Source organism: Lissotriton helveticus, chromosome 5_1 (genome assembly GCF_964261635.1).
Source record: "Lissotriton helveticus chromosome 5_1, aLisHel1.1, whole genome shotgun sequence".
Taxonomy (NCBI): Eukaryota; Metazoa; Chordata; class Amphibia; order Caudata; family Salamandridae; genus Lissotriton; species Lissotriton helveticus.
Genome location: NC_136065.1, coordinates 520,292,003 through 520,311,139, shown reverse-complemented (window position 1 = coordinate 520,311,139; position 19,137 = coordinate 520,292,003). Strand labels below are relative to the sequence as shown.

The following is a 19,137-nucleotide window of genomic DNA, read 5'->3' as shown; positions in this document are numbered from 1 at the left end:
AAGTGATAAGAGATGTCTTCCAGGCCTGGGGGTCACCAGAAATCGATCTCTTTGCGGATGCCGAAAACGCAAAATGCCGCGTCTTCGCGTCCAGGTACCCACAACGAGGGTCCAAGGGGAATGCTCTATGGATGGACTGGTCAGAGACATTACCCTACGCTTTTCTTCCGATTCCACTCATTCCCTTGGTGATCAAGAAGCTGTACAAGTCCAAGACAGACATGATTCTGGTAGCTCCGGATTGGCCTCGCCAATGGTGGTACCCGGATCTCCTGTATCTATCCAAAGTACCGCACAGGAGGCTTCCTTGCTGTCCGGATCTGCTGTCCAGAGAGAACGGCAGGGTGTTCCACCCAAACCTGCCGTCCCTGAAGCTAGCAGTATGGTTCCTGAGTTCGTCCAGTATGGACATCTAGGCCTCTCGCAGGACTGCATGCACATTTTAAGAGAGGCAAGGAGAGCTTCTACAAGAAAGTCGTATGCTTTCAAGTGGAAGCGGTTTTTCATGTGGTGTGCTGCTGAAGGTCATGACCCGATTCGAGGTCAGGAACAGGTACTGTTACCATACTTACTTTCTTTGGCCAAAGCTGGTTTACAGTATTCCTCTATTAAGGTCCATCTGGAAGCAATAACAGCATATCGAAAGTCCCCTACCCAGGTTTCTTTCTTTCAAATGCCAGTTGTGAAGGATTTTCTGGAGGGTCTCAGGAAAGTATATCCTCCCGTGAGGGCTCCCTCACCTCCTTGGGAGCTTAATGTGGTTTTGTCCAAATTGATGGGTCCTCCATTCGAACCTGTACATAAGGCCTCCCTTCAAAATCTGTCATGGAAGGTGTCCTTTCTTGTAGCTATCACTTCTGCGCGCAGGGTGAGCGAGATTCAGGCTTTTTGTGCTACAGAACCCTATCTCATTTTCCATGTGAATAGAGTGGTGCTTCGGACTCATCCAAGATTCCTTCCTAAGGTAGTCTCGGATTTTCACATCAACCAGTCAGTGACACTGCCTACGTTTTTTGCTAATCTGAGTACTCCTGCTGAAAAAACTTAACACTCTTTGGGTTTGAAAAGATTTTTGAAGTTTTACCTTGATAAGACTAAGAGTGTTAGAAAGACTGATCATCTGTTTGTGAACTACGCTCCTCTGAATACGGGCTTGCCTGCTTCTAAGAGGTCCATATCTAGATGGATTGTGTCATGCATTACGTTATCTTATCAGTTGGCACGGAAACAGCTCCCGGGCAAACGAAGAGCACATTCCACTAGAGGAAAGGCTGCTACTATAGCAATGCTTAAAATTGTTCCTGTTTATGAAATTTGCAAGGCAGCTACGTGGCGTTCGGGTCATACCTTTGCACGTCATTATTGCCTTGATTCGGATACTCAGGCGGATGCTCAAGTTGGTCAGGCATCCCTGAGGAATTTGTTTGGGTAATATATATATATTAGTATACTGTTTAGAGAGTCTGGTATTCGTCCGCAGGGTATGGGATGGGCTTGCTACTCTATTCAGTGCTTATGACTATTGATGAGTATCCCCTGGAAGAGAAGGATTAGTTACTTACCTGTAATCCTAGTTCTCTTCCAGGGGTATACTCATCAAAGTCATAAGCACACCCACCCGCCTCCCCGGGCAAATACCAGAACTGTCTATTTTACATGTTACCCATGCAGTTATCACACTGTTATACGCCGTCCAAAAGAACTGACCTAACTGTCACCTGTGGTGCATGATGGGAGCCTGGAGGCTCACAGAGGTCTTAAAGGCACGGCGCCAGATTTTTCTGTTGTTACAATGCAGCCTATCTAGGCTAAAGCTGCCTCTATGATCCTGCCTGTTTTTACCTTTGAAAATAAAGGTTGTGTGTTTCAAAGACAACCAAGGCAGTGTTTTCTTCTTTGCATTGTCATACAATGTAATTTATATGTCTTTATTTAGCAAATTTAAAGATTTTACAGGCAATAATGGCAGTTTTCAAGCCTAGTATGGTTATATTGGGCTGCATATGTATATGCATATTATCTATATATATATATGGTTATTTTATGCGTATTTATATGTATTTATATATATATGTAGATATATGCATATTATTGGCTATTGCTCCGGGGTCCCGCACGTGGGCGGGACTATTCAGTGCTTATGACTTTGATGAGTATACCCCTGGAAGAGAACTAGGATTACAGGTAAGTAACTAATCCTTACCTTCTCTTTCCTCCTTTCGTTTATTTGCTCCCCTGTGAAATGGATCCAGAAAAGAAAAACACTTTTGCTGGAAATGTCGTCTTTTTCTGCCATTTTTCAATTTCTAAGTGCAGCCTCGGGGTGGAGAGAAATAAAACATTCAAAATATGAAAAATAACTAACTAAAGTAAGACAGAGTGGTTGCAAGGTGGCCAGGTTGCTTTATTCACACCTACACACATTAGCGCCATTTTACAGTGTTTGCCAGTGAAGTGCTATTTTTTTTCCTCGTCTCTCTTTGAACAACATTGTTTTCCCTGGGTGGGAAAGTGCATGATGGGTTAATTAGAAAACAAATGTGAACAGCGGCTGTCTCTTTTGGCCCTGTAGTCATGGCCTTAACTTTTCAGGCAAAAGCACTCACTAATTTCTGAATTATGAGTGTAAAAACAAAAAGGTAACCATGTTGTTCCTGCTTACATTTCATGCACTTTACTTAATCTTGCATTCCCTATGAGTGTTTGCTTTTTCTAGGATGTTGTTAATTGTTTTTTAGGCTGCCTATTGCTCTTGTCTAGTGCGTACTTTGAATTGAGTCACATCCAGGTGTTTATAGCGGGTCAGCTCAGTGCACGTTTCTCTCAGTGGAGCAGTATGGTGTTCAGTGGGGGAGAGGATGTGGCACTATGGTCACAGATGCTGAATTTGGACCTGGGGAACCAGATTCAGCCTTTATGACCAGTCCACCAGAACACTCCCCCTGAGGGAGCACATTCCCATGCTAGCCCTTAGAAGGCCTGCAAGATTTTAAAAGCCCTGGTGTCTTAGCACTAGCAGGTGGACCCTAGCAGTGGCAAGTGTGGGTTAACCTTGAAGGCCTGTCCGCCACAATTCATTCTAAAGTTCACCTCCAGTTTTGCAGGCAGGCCTATGAAGCAGCACACCATTGAGTGACGGTGACTCTGTCACTGAGGTCACAGGACCCTTGAGCAGGGTGGCTCTAGTACAGTGCGACCGTAACAGCCGCGGTCCATGCAGGAAACATTGGTTGGGCAGAGGGGCCGGGTAAGGGGGAATTTCGAGGGACAATGCAGAGGGAAAATTAAATAAATAATTAATTTTCCCTCTGGATCGTCCCTCGAAATCCCACCTTACCCGGCCCCACCCCCCCACCACTGTTACCTGCACGGACCGCTGCTGGCGCTGACATCAGGTTGGGGGTCGTGTTTGCAAGTCTAATATGGTTTTAATAGCACTTGCTGCCTCCTTTCTAGCCTCCAACAGTTTTTGGCAACAATAAAAATGTCATGATAACTCCAGTGATTAATGTTCTTAATAGAGAGAGATGATGTTTTGACTAGTGGACGTTTTGACTCATCGAAAGGAAGCGCAGAGGGTTAAAGGGCCTACTGCTAAGAAAATGTACCATGCAGATCACAAAATGCACGTAATGCAAACAGGTCAGCGGGTTACTGTTTTTGTCAGTGAGATCTTTTTGTTACTTGCAGTTTATAAGTCAAAATTCTAACATAGAACAGTGAGCTATTAACTGTCATCTAAGAGCTGCATGCAACCTGCAAGGTATAAATTAGAGCATTATGTTTTCTTACCCCATTCTTTGATTATCCTAATGTAGTAAAAAAGGGTTCATATGGGTAGAAATAAATTCTGATTATTAAAGAGAACTCCCAACCATGGTACTACGTTTTAAATTCTGAACTGGTGTTTCTCCAGACCAATCACTATTGGACTATGCTGCCTACTAGTATGATTGTAATGTGACTTCTACACCTTATAGTCCTTTGTCTTATGTAACATTTTCTATACAGTGATTTACACATGTATGATTGATTGTCTCTCTGTAATATGTGTGATGTAAAGTGCTCTGTAATATGTGTGATGTAAAGTGCTCTGACACCCTACACTGGTATTAGTGGTGCTGTACTTTTTCTGATATTTTATTATTTTGACATTTTTATACATGCTAACAGTCTCTGCAAAGATTGTTCTTATTAGTACCAGTGGAACATACAACTGAAGCAGTGAGAAAGGTGACCAGTCTACCTTTGCAAAGGGCCCAGCACAAGTCACATTTTTAGTAACTTTTGATCCGTTTTAGCTATAAACAATTTATTAGTTAAAATCGTCAGAATATGCAGCAGATGATGTATTATGTGGCAAATATGTCAGAGCCATAATTATGTGGAAAACATTTGCAAACTAGGATATTTTGCCATTCATGTTTGAACTGCTCTAGTGGAAAAAAGGGAGAAGTGCTGATGACTTAAACTCCATGGCTGGGAGACAAATGGCTTGCGATTCCACTTTTAAGGATATTTGGGACATTCTGTGATTGGAAACGTATCCCACTTTGTGAATGTATTTTAATGTCAATACCTCCATATTAAATCTTAAATAGACGTGTGTCCATTGGTTAAATTAAATAACGTAATAAGCTGTAACCGGTTAGTGAAATGGGAAACAAATATTAAAAATTGGGATATTTTACTCTTTCTGTCACACCTCTGACTCCGCCCACTGACCCAATCCACGGGTTATTTCCGCCCTCTGATTCTCCACCCACAGTTCCCCTACTTTCTTTCCCCCACTTCGACCACTGCTCCCACTGCACCAAGACCGAGCCGCCATCAAGGGATTTCAGCACCGCAGAGACCCACTTCCAGAGTGGCCCACCAGTCCAGAGATTTGTACCCTCGACCAATGTTACCAACTACCGCAAACTTCCAGGATGCACAGAGCACACTTGACCTCACCACTCTGTACCCAAGCGCCCTGGCCCGGGTACAAATGAACAGGCTGTACCATCTTGTCCCCTCGACCCTTGTGACATGAGCCCCTCCATTGGGAGCTCTCAGACTTGTCCTCAAGTCCTCCTCTGCAGCCTGTTTCTATGTTATGTTAATTTGATTTTGCGCAAAGACTCGCCCTCGAAGGAACATATCGGCGCTTGTATAGCAAGTCAGGATGGAATTTGCCATTAAAAGAGCCAGTTCTTCGGATGTCTTTTAAAGTCTGAAAACTCAGTGCATGCCCGTATAAGAAGAGGGAGCTTATTCCAATGATGAGGAACAAGATACGAAATGGATCGGCCACCGTATTTTAGAATTCGAATATGTCTTGGGTGAAGGAGAAGCTGGTTAATTGATCTGATGAGGTTTCTTTGAGGAAGATAGGGCACTAGTTTATCCTACAGCTATCTCAGTCTATTGCCTGCTTTAAAGGACAGACAGAGCAGTTTAAAAAGTGCTCTTTTCTTTACGGGTAACCAACAAAGGGTCCTAAGCAGGGGAACAGACGTTGTGCCCGTTGGCTGTTTATTAACTAGTTGGGGGCCTGTATTTTGCACCACCTGTAATTTTGATAGAAGGAATTCATTGGGTGCTGCGAGTAGCGCATCTCTATAGTCCAGGTGGTTGATTATAAGTGCCTGGACAAGGGTCTTCCTGGAGGCTACCGGAAACCACTGGAATATCTTCTTAAGGAGGCGCATTACCCCAAAGCATGTGCCCCAGGTAGCTATCACCTGCTCTTCCATCAATAGTTTGTCTATCAAAATGATTAGATTTCTTGCTGTATTCTTAGGAAAGGGAGCAGGGCCGAGCTCCGTGGGCCACCAATCAGTTGTCCGAAGGGCATGTGTCTTTCCAAACAGTAGAATCTCAGTCTTATCCCCAAACAACTGAAGGTGGTTCAGGGAATTCATGTAGCAATGTGCCCCCCCCCCCACCTGTTCTTAAAGGCATAGCATGCGCAGCTCCCAACCTGACCAGCACCTCTTCACCCGGCCACCCAGGGCAGATAATGAACAACTGCTGGTGGTACTTTGGACCTTGGCCCCCTACGACCCAAAGTTCCAAAGGAGACCCCCAGAAACTGATCTTAAATACCTGTATGCTAGCTATGCCTTTTCTCCCGTAGGAAAGCATAGTACTTAAAGGTGCATTTAAGTAACTGTTTCACTTAGCTGGAAAATTACATTTTAAAAAGTACTTACTTGTTAACAAAGTTCTTGATGTAAAAATGTATATAAAAATACAGCGTATTTTCTAAATTGATCTTAGATTTATTCTTGAGTGTGTGTCTTATTTATTGCCTCTGCAAGTACAGCAAATGCTTAGCACTCCCATCTGAATAGACAAAAGATGGCAGTTGAATCGAAGATATATATGCTTTTTTAAAGGCCCAGCCACATGATGGCGGTTTGAATTATCCATTTTTTTAGATGAAGGATATTGTTTTCCATCGTTAACATCACAAGTTTTCTGTTGCCCTTTATTTATAACTGGAGGAGTCTAGTATGAATAGCTTTAGTGTCTCAGGTCCTAGCACTCTCATGTTTTTTACTGACTATTTTAGGTTTATCTGTTTTATGTGCATTAGCTTTCCTTCCCTATCTTGATGTAACCCATTGCTTGTGTAGTTGGGATCAGTTTGCTATAATAATGATTAATGTATAATATAGCAATAATATTCAAGAAAGATTGGTTCCAATTGAAAATGCTTAGAAGGTATTGTGTAGCCATCAACCAGAAGAAAATGAAATAGGAATTTTCAAATAGTATGCAAGTCTGTGTCCTGTTCCCCTCTAACTGAGTTGGATGTCCAGGGCAGCTCCATAGAACTTTTCCTCAGTCTCAGTTAAACAACATACATTGCGGAAATATTATTCACTCATTCTTCTACTGCAGTATAATGTTTTTCCTTGTTACTTTTTTTGGGGCAATGTAGAGTTTAAATTGGATGAAAGTTGGATGAAATTGAATGTCACTTAGAATCAGCCTTTTTCACAATTTGGACTTGCCAAGTAGCTTTGCTCATGATTGTGCACTTATAATTGATGACCTGGTTGTGAAATGTTATCCAATAGTAAATTGATACTTGTATTGACCCTTCTGCCAATTGTAATTCTATCCTAACACACTTTACAGTTTATTCCCCTTTTTAGGATGAAAATGTTATTACATGTTCATCTTAAGTAAATAAATATTAAAACATTCAGGATGAAAAGTGAGACTGGTCTTTTTGGACTCACAATTACAGATTCTGCTGAAAAGCCTGAGGGCTCTTTGCATATTTTTGTTATGGAACTGCAGGTAACTATTAGCAACAAAATAGATAGTAATTTAACAGGTTCTGCAGTCGCCCAACAGCTTTCTAAAATATGGAGGCCCATAATTTTCAAATAGAAAAAAAAATCCACCCTCTCTCCTTTGAAAGACTTCCTACCAGGAATATGAAAAGCTGTTTCTTTCATAAATATAATGTGGCATCCCAGGACATGAATATGGATGTTCTGAATTTCTTTGAATTGGCTTCTAATACTTTTCTGGAGTAAGCAAAGCAATTCCTATTTATTTTAGTATCCCATTGTATCACACTCTGATCCCCACTTCTTGCCTACATTCATTTATTCTAGTAGCTCATTAAGACATGTCAAAAATGTATCCCAGCATTACCATCTTTTCTTCCATATCAGGCTCTGTCCATCTTACCTCTTCATGCTAGGTTGTACAACTATGCCAGAATTGTCATTTCTTACATTACTCTCTTTTTCTTCCCTCTTTCTTTCTCTATTCTACACCATCAGATATTGAAGATCCCTATGATTGTCAAAAGTGCAGAATGAGTTTTCCCACCTTGGATGACCATCGGAAGCACATTCAGGAGGTGCACTCAAGAGAATACCATCCTTGTCCCACCTGTGGAAAGATCTTTAGTGCACCATCTTTGCTTGAGCGTCACATGGTTACCCATGTCGGAGGCAAGCCGTATAACTGTGAAATCTGTGATAAGGCTTACCAGGTAAGGTAAACATACCAGGGTTTACTCATGTCCCATTTGGCCGTGGCCAGTCATTTAGCATTTGCTGAAAGTCGTTTACCTCAGCAAAAATTCAATCAGTGTATCAACATAAACCATGATGGATTTTATTGTAGAGACCGGTGTGAGTACTCCTGACATTGGTATACCTCATTATATCTAAACATTATATCTAAATAGTGATTTGTTAAATCTAATTTTTCAGAGGAAGCCCTTCAGATAAATGCAGCTTTACAGATACTGATACCTATGAACAGAAAGCGGACTTCTTTACACATCATCTTGACTCAGATGGTAGCCAGGCTTCCCATTGTTAAAACAGATTTTAGTGTCCCAGTTTTGGTGGCATTAAAAATGCTTAAACACGCTTTACTGGTCAGATAGGTTAAGCAAGCAGTGAATGTGACCTGATTTGTAAAACGGTTGTGAATTAAATTATGAAGCCTTCATACCAATATGGTTGTAAAGTAAACTGCTTTTTTTATTTATATTATGGAGTTAATCTGGGGTTTTAGTCATCTCATGTGAGTTTAATATTTTAATTGAACCTTATTGTGCAAATATATGTGGCCTGCTTTAGTTTAACACCCTTTATTTGGTAATGAAAGTGTAACACAGGAAAAATAGTAATGTAACTTTTTTACCACAGTCCGTGTCTAATTCATGAATTAATTGAATTGTGAATCAAATCAAAATATAATACTCTCCTATTTAGAATGTCATATATAATGAGAATTGAATAATTTAGTTTTCTAAAATGTGGCTAATCATGAGTACATTTGGTACCAGAATATATATTGCTTGTCACTACTGCTTCATCATGTGTACAGAGGGGTTTGTACAGATGGTGTATCGTTAACTCACATCATTCACCAACCTCTGCCTCCTTTCATTGTAATAGATTCAACCTGTTTTTGTAAACATCGTTTTATTGACTTTTCTACATCATGATAGTTTCAAGCTTTGATGATTACTGACTATTTCCCTATGATAAAATATAGAGAACTAAGGCAAACTAACCAGTAGCCAACTCAAACCATAAAAATGCGATCAGTACTGTCTCAAGGTCAGTACTATTTCAATAGACAGTACTAAAGAACTCATGCTTACTTTTGACAAAGAGAGAATGGTTCAAGCTTGGACTGACTTCTTCTGCATTACTCATCTCAAGCCAAATCTAGAGGTAACAGCATTGACAAAGATTATTTTGTTCAGATGTTTGCAGTCAACCTCTGTTAAAAAGACATGTGTTGGAGTCTCTGAAAGCATCTGGAAGAACATTATGGTTTTAGACATTCCGGTGTTAAAGGTGGCATTCAGTCAAATGCAGTAGATTAATTTACTCTTTGAAATATATCGAGAAGAAAAAGACACTATAATCCACGTTTGATACTATGAACCATGATTCCCTTCTATGCAACATGCAAGATATTATAGGTGTATTGTATGCTGACCAATAGTGCAATAATATTGAAGAAACAATTATCAGAATTAAAGCAGCACCTTGAAAACCCTGAGTGATTTGGTTTCATGAGTATTTTTGTCATGTTAAATAAGCCTCCTGGATTCCTTGTTGAGTAAGAGGATTCTCAGTGTCTCCTCCCAACTTGATTACAAAAGCAACAGTTGTATTACATCAGTATTCTGTGAATTAACCTAGATTAATTAGGCCACAACAGCAATAGTTGTATTACATTACTATACTTGGAATTAACCTAGATGAACTTAAGGAAAAGTCATGCATAACATGCTATATCAGTATGCTCCAAATTGAGTGCTGACCATTTTGTCCTCAAATTATCTTCCCATCCATCCATCCATCCAGAAAGCTATATTACAAACTGACACTAATATAATCATGTACTATCTTGACAAACAAGGAGGCCCACTGCACATGACCCAAAACCTCCATATACCAGCAATCCATCTTTTAAGTGTGAAAACATTAATCAAATTAGTCAACAAAATATCAACAGATGTTTTCACCAAATGTAGAGGTTCACAAATAGTCATATGGCCATGGCTGATCATGCAACATGTAGAGTGTCATGTCATTAAAGAAATGGAATTGGGTAAATGATGGAGATTAATGAATTATGGGGCTATACACTATTCATTGAATGTCTGTGTCATGTTTCTCCTGAGATGACTACTCATGAATGAATGAATGATTCATTATTATCTGAAACCTTTGGAGGGTAGGACAGTAAAGCAAAAAACGTTACCATACATTAACTAAAGTAATAAGAAATACCATGAATGTGTTACAAATGCTTTGGCTTCAAGGCACATGCAAACTTTTCAATTTCTACATAGGCGTATAATTGCGATTAGTACTTAATATAATTTGACAGATATCTTGCATGTGAAAAACAAACCATGTTATCTTGACATAATCAATCATTGAAGATTTTCTTTAAAGCTCCACAATGCAGCAAATAATATCCCCACGAACACACACAACCCAAGATTGGTTTTATCTATTTTAAGAAAACTATGGGGAGCGAAGGAGAGCTCTGCACCCTTTGTGGCAGTACTGTTACTTCCAATTAGGGCTTTAGCCTTGGCCATTCTCAAAACAACAGACTAAGAAAACCACATTCTGGGTAATTTGTGGATGTGAGCAAACAAGGATTGCAGATTCAGAACCTCTTCACAGCCTGTCCCAGAAAAAGCAAAACAAGGGAAGAAATGGTATTTAGCTAACTACATATCAGCTTGCAGTACATAGCTTGGCTCATGGAAGCAGAAAAACAGGACTTTGCTCTGAAGGGTTAGGTGTAATTATGTCTCATCAGTGAGGAGTTGATGCTAAAAGTAGTTACTTTTAAAGGGCTAGTAGTCTTTTTACCACTCTTGAGAAGTCCTACTGGTCTTAGATGTGGAAGAGTAAGATTTAGTGCAACAAATGCTACTGGTAAGTAAATCTGGCATTTTTTCATCTCAGTAGCTCAAGTAAATGAGAAAGAAATAAGAAAGGTAGGAGAAAGTTTAAGGAATCAGATTTGTTTGTTGACATTGCATGTATATGTTCTGTATTAAGTCAGTGCACAAGTTTACATGGGATATCTTAGCAAATTGCCTTATAGGTTCAATTATGTCATTACATATTCTAGTGTTTCGCTCAGTTTAACCATGGTTTTACTTTACTCTTTCAGCAACTATCCGGCTTATGGTATCACAATCGCACCCACCACCCAGACATATTTGCTGCTCAAAATCGTCGCTCTTCAAAGTTTACCTCCCTTCTTTGCATCTCTTGTGAGAAAGGCTTTCCCACAGCTTCAGCACTCCAGAAACATGTCAAGGAAGAGCATGCAGGTAAGAGACTAAATGTATTGAGCAAATAAAACACATTTTTGTGTAGATTGGTTTTGTAATGTGACTGGCGAAGCAGATGAAGCCGAAAAGTGCATTAGGGGTTATGGTAAAAGTTGTCAGATTACAAATTCTCATTAAAAAACATTATTTTTTCAAAATTGTCTTTCTAGATTCAAAAATCATCAAATAGTGTTGTAAGTTATGTTTGTCACTAATTTAGCCTTATGTATTTCAATCCAAGGCGTGATAGAAATGATTTGTTTTCCATACTTAAGGAAAAAATCTCATTGGATTAACATTCACATTCAAAAACTGTTTTCTATAAGAAAATCTTATATGCTTGATAACATGGAATATTAACAAAACACATTTCAAGTTAACTTAGCTATATTTGTCTTATTTTGTGATCCAAATGTGTGATTTGTTTACATGCAGGTATGTGTTTTCCTAAGTACTCCTGACGCAAGCAATATGTGTGTTTGTCTTTAAACCAAAGGTTACAGTGACATGAGTTATACAGTGACAGTGAAATATATAAAAAAAAGTCCTTAAATTAAAAAAACCCTAGAAATGTCGGTGAAAAAAGCAAGATTTGAAGGAATCTTCTAGTTGAGTAATGTCAGTCATGTTATAACTTTTTAATCGAAAACTATAGTTCAGCGGATTAACTATAACTTGCAAGATGTTCAATGACATAATTGATTACATCACAAATAACATCTCAACCTACATCATTGACAACACCACTGATGACTTCATCGGACAGATATAACGATTTGTTATTTACTTATCATACTGGAAAGTACTGTCAGGGGTATGTTCAGACTACATTTTTTGTATTGTCTGTACTGCTTATTGGTGCAAGCTTTACAGCAAACTTACTCCGTAATGGGTGTTGGCATTTAAAAGAGAGTCAGTTCTCCATGAAGTTGTATGAAAAAGACAAAGACTGTCCGCAGCAGGGACTTACTGGCCCGTGTTTTATTGATTGACTATGAGAGGTTGCCTATCCACCAATAGTTTCTTTCAGGGCAAAGTCTGTGCTTAAAAGCTTGGCTTCCGAAGCGAACTTGATTGCCTGGGGGGGAGGGGGTGTCTTCCCTCTCCAATAGTTGTTGTGCATAGAGGTGAAGACTGTCCGCACCAGGTACTAACCTACCCATACTTGATTTCCCATAAGAGGTTGGCTATTCCTGAAGGGCTAGGTTCATGGCGAAGGCTGTGCATATTATGATCTTGTTCTCTAAATCGGTTTGGTGTCTACATGCAATGTTGCTGACTTGATGAACATAGCTTAAAACATTAAAACAATGCTTAGAATAATAATAACATAACTTCTGCACAGGAATATTTGCATATTATAAAAGTGCACTGTATATTCCATTTGTTTAAATCCCTACATGAGTTTTCATTCATGTCACCTTGTTTACAGTAATGTACTGGTAACACATTTACTGAGAAGGGTAGCTTCACTTTTTTCTCATAGTGGATTGTTCCTAAAACATTGATTTATTATACAGCCTTTCTCAAAGGTATCTCTGTAAGTCTTACTATATTTGCTCATTAGATACCTTGTTTTTCTGAAGTATTGTTTGGTTTAAAACCTCTACTATTATTTATAATGAGCTCTTTTTCTAAACTTTTATCAGAGTAAATCACACAGTTTTATCTAGTGCGAACTAGACCCGAGACATCGAGTATAAGAGCGCTTTACATAGCACCAGTTTTGTTACCGAAGGATATATTAATTTTTGTTAGGCATGGGAAGATTAAGTGATTTGTCTAGAATCACAGGATATTTAGCGTTGTTGCTGAGACTCGAACCTGGGTGGCCAGGTTCGAGGTCGACGCTCTAGTCGCTAGGCTACATCCTCTCCACTTCTCTTCAAGGCAACACTATTAGTAATTTGGACAGGCACAAATCTACATTCAAGTTAAATTATGGGTTACGGGATTCAGCGCCATTCACTTATGACTTTGTTATATGAAATTATGTGACTGTATACACTAATTTGAGCAGCAGTAGTTTGGATGATTTCATCAATGTTGACATTTGAGATGTCATTAGTAATGTCATCAATTGTATCACTTAACATGTCATGAGTAATGCATTATGTGATGTCATAAGCAGTGCATGGCAAGGCAGCAAGTTATAGTTAGCTCGCTAAACCATTAATTGCTCCCACGTTTCAGTGTTTTTTTTATTTAAAACGGTCCATCATGACTGACATCACTGAACTGCCACATCATTTTAACCTTTGGTTTTTCCAGTGAATTTCTTGGGTTTTTAATTTAAAATAAAATCTAAGTAAGAATGTTGGGCATAATGCCAATTATGCCTTCAGATTTTGTAGTGAATTTTCTGTAGTATGCTTTAATGTTAAAACTTAACATGTCTTAATCATTTTATAAATTCTTTTCACTTTGCATGCTCTTGTGGTACTCTCGTAGGAGCCATGCAATACAAGGAACCGGCTGGAGTTCAATGTGGGTTTTACTTCCTTGTCTGGGTGCTGCTGGAGTACCATATCAATCACAAAAAACATAAAAAATAGTGTTTGGTATCAAAGTGTAATTTAAAATTAACTTTGAGCTAGACCTTTCCTAAATAGATCAATTCATGAAGACCCCTTGACTCCTTTTGTTGAATTTGCCTCGCTTTTTGGGCTCCGTGGTACCCAAAAATAGTTCCACAGGACCTATGACACACATAAAAGCCATTGGATTGGTTCAAATTGTTGTCTTGCTCCGTTTACAGGAATGTCCCATCCTTTCAACCTCAATTGGTAGTAACACTTTGCTGTGCCCTCCTGTGTTTTTTTGCACTTCAGTAAACTTTTGAGGGTTTTAACATTTAGAATGGCATCTGAAGAGGAAAAAGAAAACATGAAACAACAGCAGGATGAAATTCCATCAAGGAGTCGTTTGTCTGGCAGCCCTTCACAATCCCTACAGGGAAGAAGGTGTCTGGCTAAATTGTAACCTGCTGAATGTTTGAGCATTACTTCTCATGGGATATTTCTAAAAATTGCTCCCACAGGGACTGTGGAAGCACATGAGATCATGCGACCACAAAAGCCTTGCCAGAGAAAAGCGGGAATGTGATGAGAGGAGGCGTCTAAATCCACATCCGGACCCTCCATCAGACCTGGAAGCACTGACCCACCAGAAGTGTTCCAAGGAAGCAGCCACACAAACAATGCGTAGCAGCACATGTATGTGGGAAGTGCAGCAAAGTAGTGTGGTTAGAGAGCAGAGTGCATCAGTCAGAGATAAGTTGGTCCTGGCAAACCAGTGCGGAAAGGGAAAGTGGGGTTATTTGTGTTTATCTCCAATTTCAAATGCCCTCTTTTTAAAAGTTTAATCACTCAAAAAATTCAAAAAATAATTTCTAAAAAAAGAACTACAGTTTTTTTAGAACCCCCTATCTTCATTTAAAAGTAGAAAAATGTATATATTTGTTTCTCGTGTTTCTTTATGCCACTGTATCATACTAGATTGCTGTAGCAGTCTTTACATACATATAAAAGGTAAGCCTATTGTAATACGTGTAACTAAAAAATAAACACTTAAAATAATATTAATTTCTGCAAGATGTACTAAGATTTTGCAATACTTTTTAAGGGACACCTGACGCAAAATTCAGGCTGGTATTTATAAACCAACACAAATCATTATTTGTGTTGATTTGTAAGCAAAAGTAATGCAGCACAGTGCAATATGCTGTCTTACTGTACTTTGTGTCAAGTGGGTGTACCATAGGTGGTGTATGGGCATCCCTGTGCTTCCACCTATGGATTTTGATGCAAATTTATGTCTACAAAAACATGTAGATATGGATTTGCCCCTAAATTCTATGCCTTGGTGAGGCTGGTGTAAGGAAGAATATGTGCTTCATTCTGCAATATACATTAAATGAGGAAATGGCCTTACGGCACCTTTTTTGTGCAGGAAAACTATCATCTGCATAACTGTGACATTTTTGGAGTGTGCCACAAGGGTGCATGTGTTGCTGCATGCCTACAGAAAGTATGCCAGTCCAGAGAGAGAGCAGAACTGTGCCACTTCTTAGTAGATATAGTACAGCGATACCATACTGGTTAAATAACCAATTTTCATGGGAATTTATCCAGTACTGTGCAAGTAGTTCAGGACCAATCAAATTTTGTATTTAAAAACAAAATCTACTCCCCCTTCCCCTCAAAGGACATGTAAGATAGGATAAGAAAATGCATAGTGAGGGTTTCACACCTAAGGTAGCTTCGATGAGCTATAGTGAGACTAGCCTGACTAGCCGCAAAGGATTCAGTAGAGGACAAAGCCTGTGCCAAATGCGAACTTGGGCACCTAATGGGGTGTGGATGTCATGATGACCTCTGTACTAAGCAAAGGCAATGCATTGCAGGGTCTTGGCCACATTGCACACAAGAAGTCATCTACCCTCAAATCGTCAGGCACAGAATGAAGGATATGCATAGAATGGGCTTGTCCACTCTGTGGGACTTCTGTATCTAGAGTGAGTGGGCTCTCCATTAACAGTTTTACACAGGGCATATGCTCTGCATTGTATGGATTTTGCTACCCACATGTCATTGATTATGCACAAGAGGTTACATACCCACAGAGGGTCCGATACAGTGCAAAGAATGTGTGTATTAGGGTCTTGACCTCCTATTGGGACTTGGGTGTCTGCAGGGAATGGGATTTCTGTGAATAAAATCTGGTTGTTGTGATGTCTCTAACATTCAAGACTGCAGCTTAGTCTGCGAATATTGTGGTAGCCTCTTATAAATGTCTGCTATAATTTCTGCACTTTTTTTAAGCATCTCCATCGGTACTTGCACCAGTCTCTTCGATGGTTGAATCAGTTTATCTTTTCTTGTTCTATCTACTAATGGTCTAGGTTTTTGACTCTGAACTTCATACTGATCATATTGATCGCAATATTCACATATTGATCGCAATATTCACCCTCCTCATAATTAAAATATTGGACATTTCACTGCTCAGGGTGTGTTGCTTAACCTTCTTCCTCTGCCCCCTCTTCATCTCTGAAGAAGGCCTCACATCAGGATAATTACTGGCATCCCGTAGATAATCCTATTACAACTGTTTTGCTTCTTTATCCAATCCTGAAGAACCGTCCCACATTAAAAGTCTTGGTGGTTGCATTGGAACAGGCACCCCTACCATTGCTTGCAGTTCTATGTTTGGATGTTCCACTCTCAACATTGGAGTTGGAAATTCCTTCATTTGACCCAGCAAATATCTTGTTGACAACAGTGTCTTTATTGTAGCTTTCTTCAAGTGAAGATCTAATCGTCCTCAACGACCAGTCCATTGTCGATGGCATCTTTGTTATTCTGCAACATTCTCCCTCATGGCGATCTCCTGGTCTACAGTACTTTCCCAGTCCATGGCTATGGTTTCCTCGAAGGCAATGATCTCCTCGACTGTACTCCTCTTTTCGACCATGGCGTCTTTATCAGCGGTTCCCCGCTTACTTGCAGTACAGCTTTCGTTTACAAGCCAGTCAACTGCGTACCTTGAGTGGTATGTTTACTAACCAATGACGCTGATTCTCTCTTCGTCGATGGCTTGTTGTCACTGCTCTTTGAAGACCACACGTGACCAGTCCCTGGAAAGACCGTAAGCATCTTCACTTGTGTTCCTTTCTCAGGGCCACACTCTTGTCTTTGTGTGTCTTGGCCACATCACATTTCTCGCGTAGCTTCCCACGAGAACATGGCTGACCAGATATCTCACTCTTAATGGCATGGCCAGGGGGTCCTTTTGCCTGCTTGAAATGAAATGAAATGAATGAAATGAAATGAAAAGGGGATTTGTATAGCGCGGCTGCTGCCCGAGGGCGTCCAAGTGCTTGGAAGTCACCGTCCTTGACTCTCTGTGCTGGATATTAATGGCTCTTTTTGATGTTTTGAGTCTTTCTCGATCATCTCCTCCACAATTGCAAGAGCCAAACCTCTTTGTACGATCCTTCAAGGTCTTTGTGGAAAAGTTCTTACATATTTCATACTCGGTTGGGTGTAAACAATAGAAGGCACTCAGAGTGTGGATCATCCACATATATTTCCTCTTTCCACAGGCTTTACAAACCCTAAATAAAAATCTTGTACTTGTAATCTCAGCCATGGTCCTATTGTGCTGAATTTTTTTGACAGTATCTGTCAAAACATCTCCTAATACAGAAACGCTGCCATGGGCTCCTCACACTGAACATGCTTTAGAAAATAAATCTGACAGTTGGACGCCTTTGGCAGGGCAACATCTGGGACAGGTGGATTCTGATTGGCTGGAGTTTGAATCATGTATAACGATGTGGATAGGAAAGAAAATAATGAATGTATGGATTCTGTTGTTTTAACATTATTACCTGTTAAACAGACATAGTTAGGTGAAAGAGCCAGTTAAGACTTACCATTTTAAACAAGCAAAAGCACTGAAATTGAGCAGTTCTAGTTCTCTCACGTAGGTATAACTTGTGCCATAAAGTAACTATAACCAACTCCTCTGTCTTGTACAGAGTTGTCATCAATAATGTCATTTCAGATTTTACATTGATCTTATAAGTGGTTGTCATAGAATATGTCATTAAGGATGTAATATGTAATTACCAGTGTATGGCAAGTGCACAAGTTGTAGTTGCCTTAGAGCAGGAGTTACTGGTGCTCTATAATATCTGGATAGTGGCTTTTCCTTCCGAGACTATTTTTTCCTCTTTGTTGTGAAATTCATCAGTGAAGTGTTTGAGGGGGCTTTTATCTCCCTCACATCAGAAAAAAGGGTGATAGGCATTATACAGCACTGTTATTGCCTTAAACTACATGCCACTCCTCCCAACATCCCCATTCACTTACTAGCTCAGTACTAAACACATCCACCTCCCCAGGAAGAGGTACATTCATTCCTATGAAAGGGGGACATAGAGCATGTAAATCAACAGCACCACGGCAGATGGTATACTCACTGTACTCACCCACCAAAAGACCGATTCCTCTCACCAGTCTTCAATCTCAGGCCCCTAGACTACTACATCCTGTCAGAACACTTAAGAATGACAATGGTGCAAGAGGTCACCCCTCTCCTGGAACAAGTAGACTTTGTGATGGCACTAAATCACAAAGACTTTTTTCCGCATTCCCCTCTACCCCACTCATTGCAAGCACCTTTGCTTCATGGCAAGTTCCCTTAATTACCCAGTACAAGGTATTACCTTTCAAAGTCAGCATTGCCCCAAGGATGTTCACGAAGTGTCTGGGAGTGGTCATGTTACACTTTCGCTGCCATTCGTATATTCCCATACTTCAACGATTGGTTGCATTAAGATCAGCAGCAAAATACACTGCAGGGCGCACACACGGGCAACAAACTCCCTCCTTCACACACTGGGTATTACCATAAACTTCACACAGTCCCCTTTTCTGCCACCACAGTTGCAGCCATTGCCAGGCTCTATTCTCGGCACACTCACTGCCAAGGCATATCCCAACCAGCAAAGGGTTGCCAGCCCACATCAATTGCTGCCTCTTTTTTAACCACACCATTATATTCCTGTGTGCAAAAACATGCCCCTTCTAGGAATGATGGCATCTTGATAGCCATATGCTCGGGTTCAGTAGGAATATCTAGTGTTGCTTCAGGCCAATGTGCAACACTCTCTGCAGTGGTGAGCATCCATCAACAAGGTGCGAGGCAGGGTCACCATATCAGCTTCTTAGAGCTCCTGTAGCTCACTCTCAAGGCTTTTGTTCTGCTCATTCGAGCAAAAGCAG

The 19,137-nt window shown here is 40.1% G+C and overlaps 1 protein-coding gene across 4 annotated transcripts in view; it reads left to right on the top strand.

Moving 5' to 3' along the window:
- ZBTB40 (zinc finger and BTB domain containing 40) overlaps positions 1–19,137 on the top strand; it is a 267,262-nt gene that overhangs the window by 171,375 nt on the left and 76,750 nt on the right. For all 4 annotated transcript variants that reach the window (XM_078642855.1, XM_078642854.1, XM_078642857.1 and 1 more), the window contains exons 14-15: positions 7,791–8,005; positions 11,182–11,344. In XM_078642855.1, coding sequence (XP_078498981.1) covers positions 7,791–8,005; positions 11,182–11,344 — 378 coding nt within the window. The remainder of the gene's footprint in view (positions 1–7,790; positions 8,006–11,181; positions 11,345–19,137) is intronic.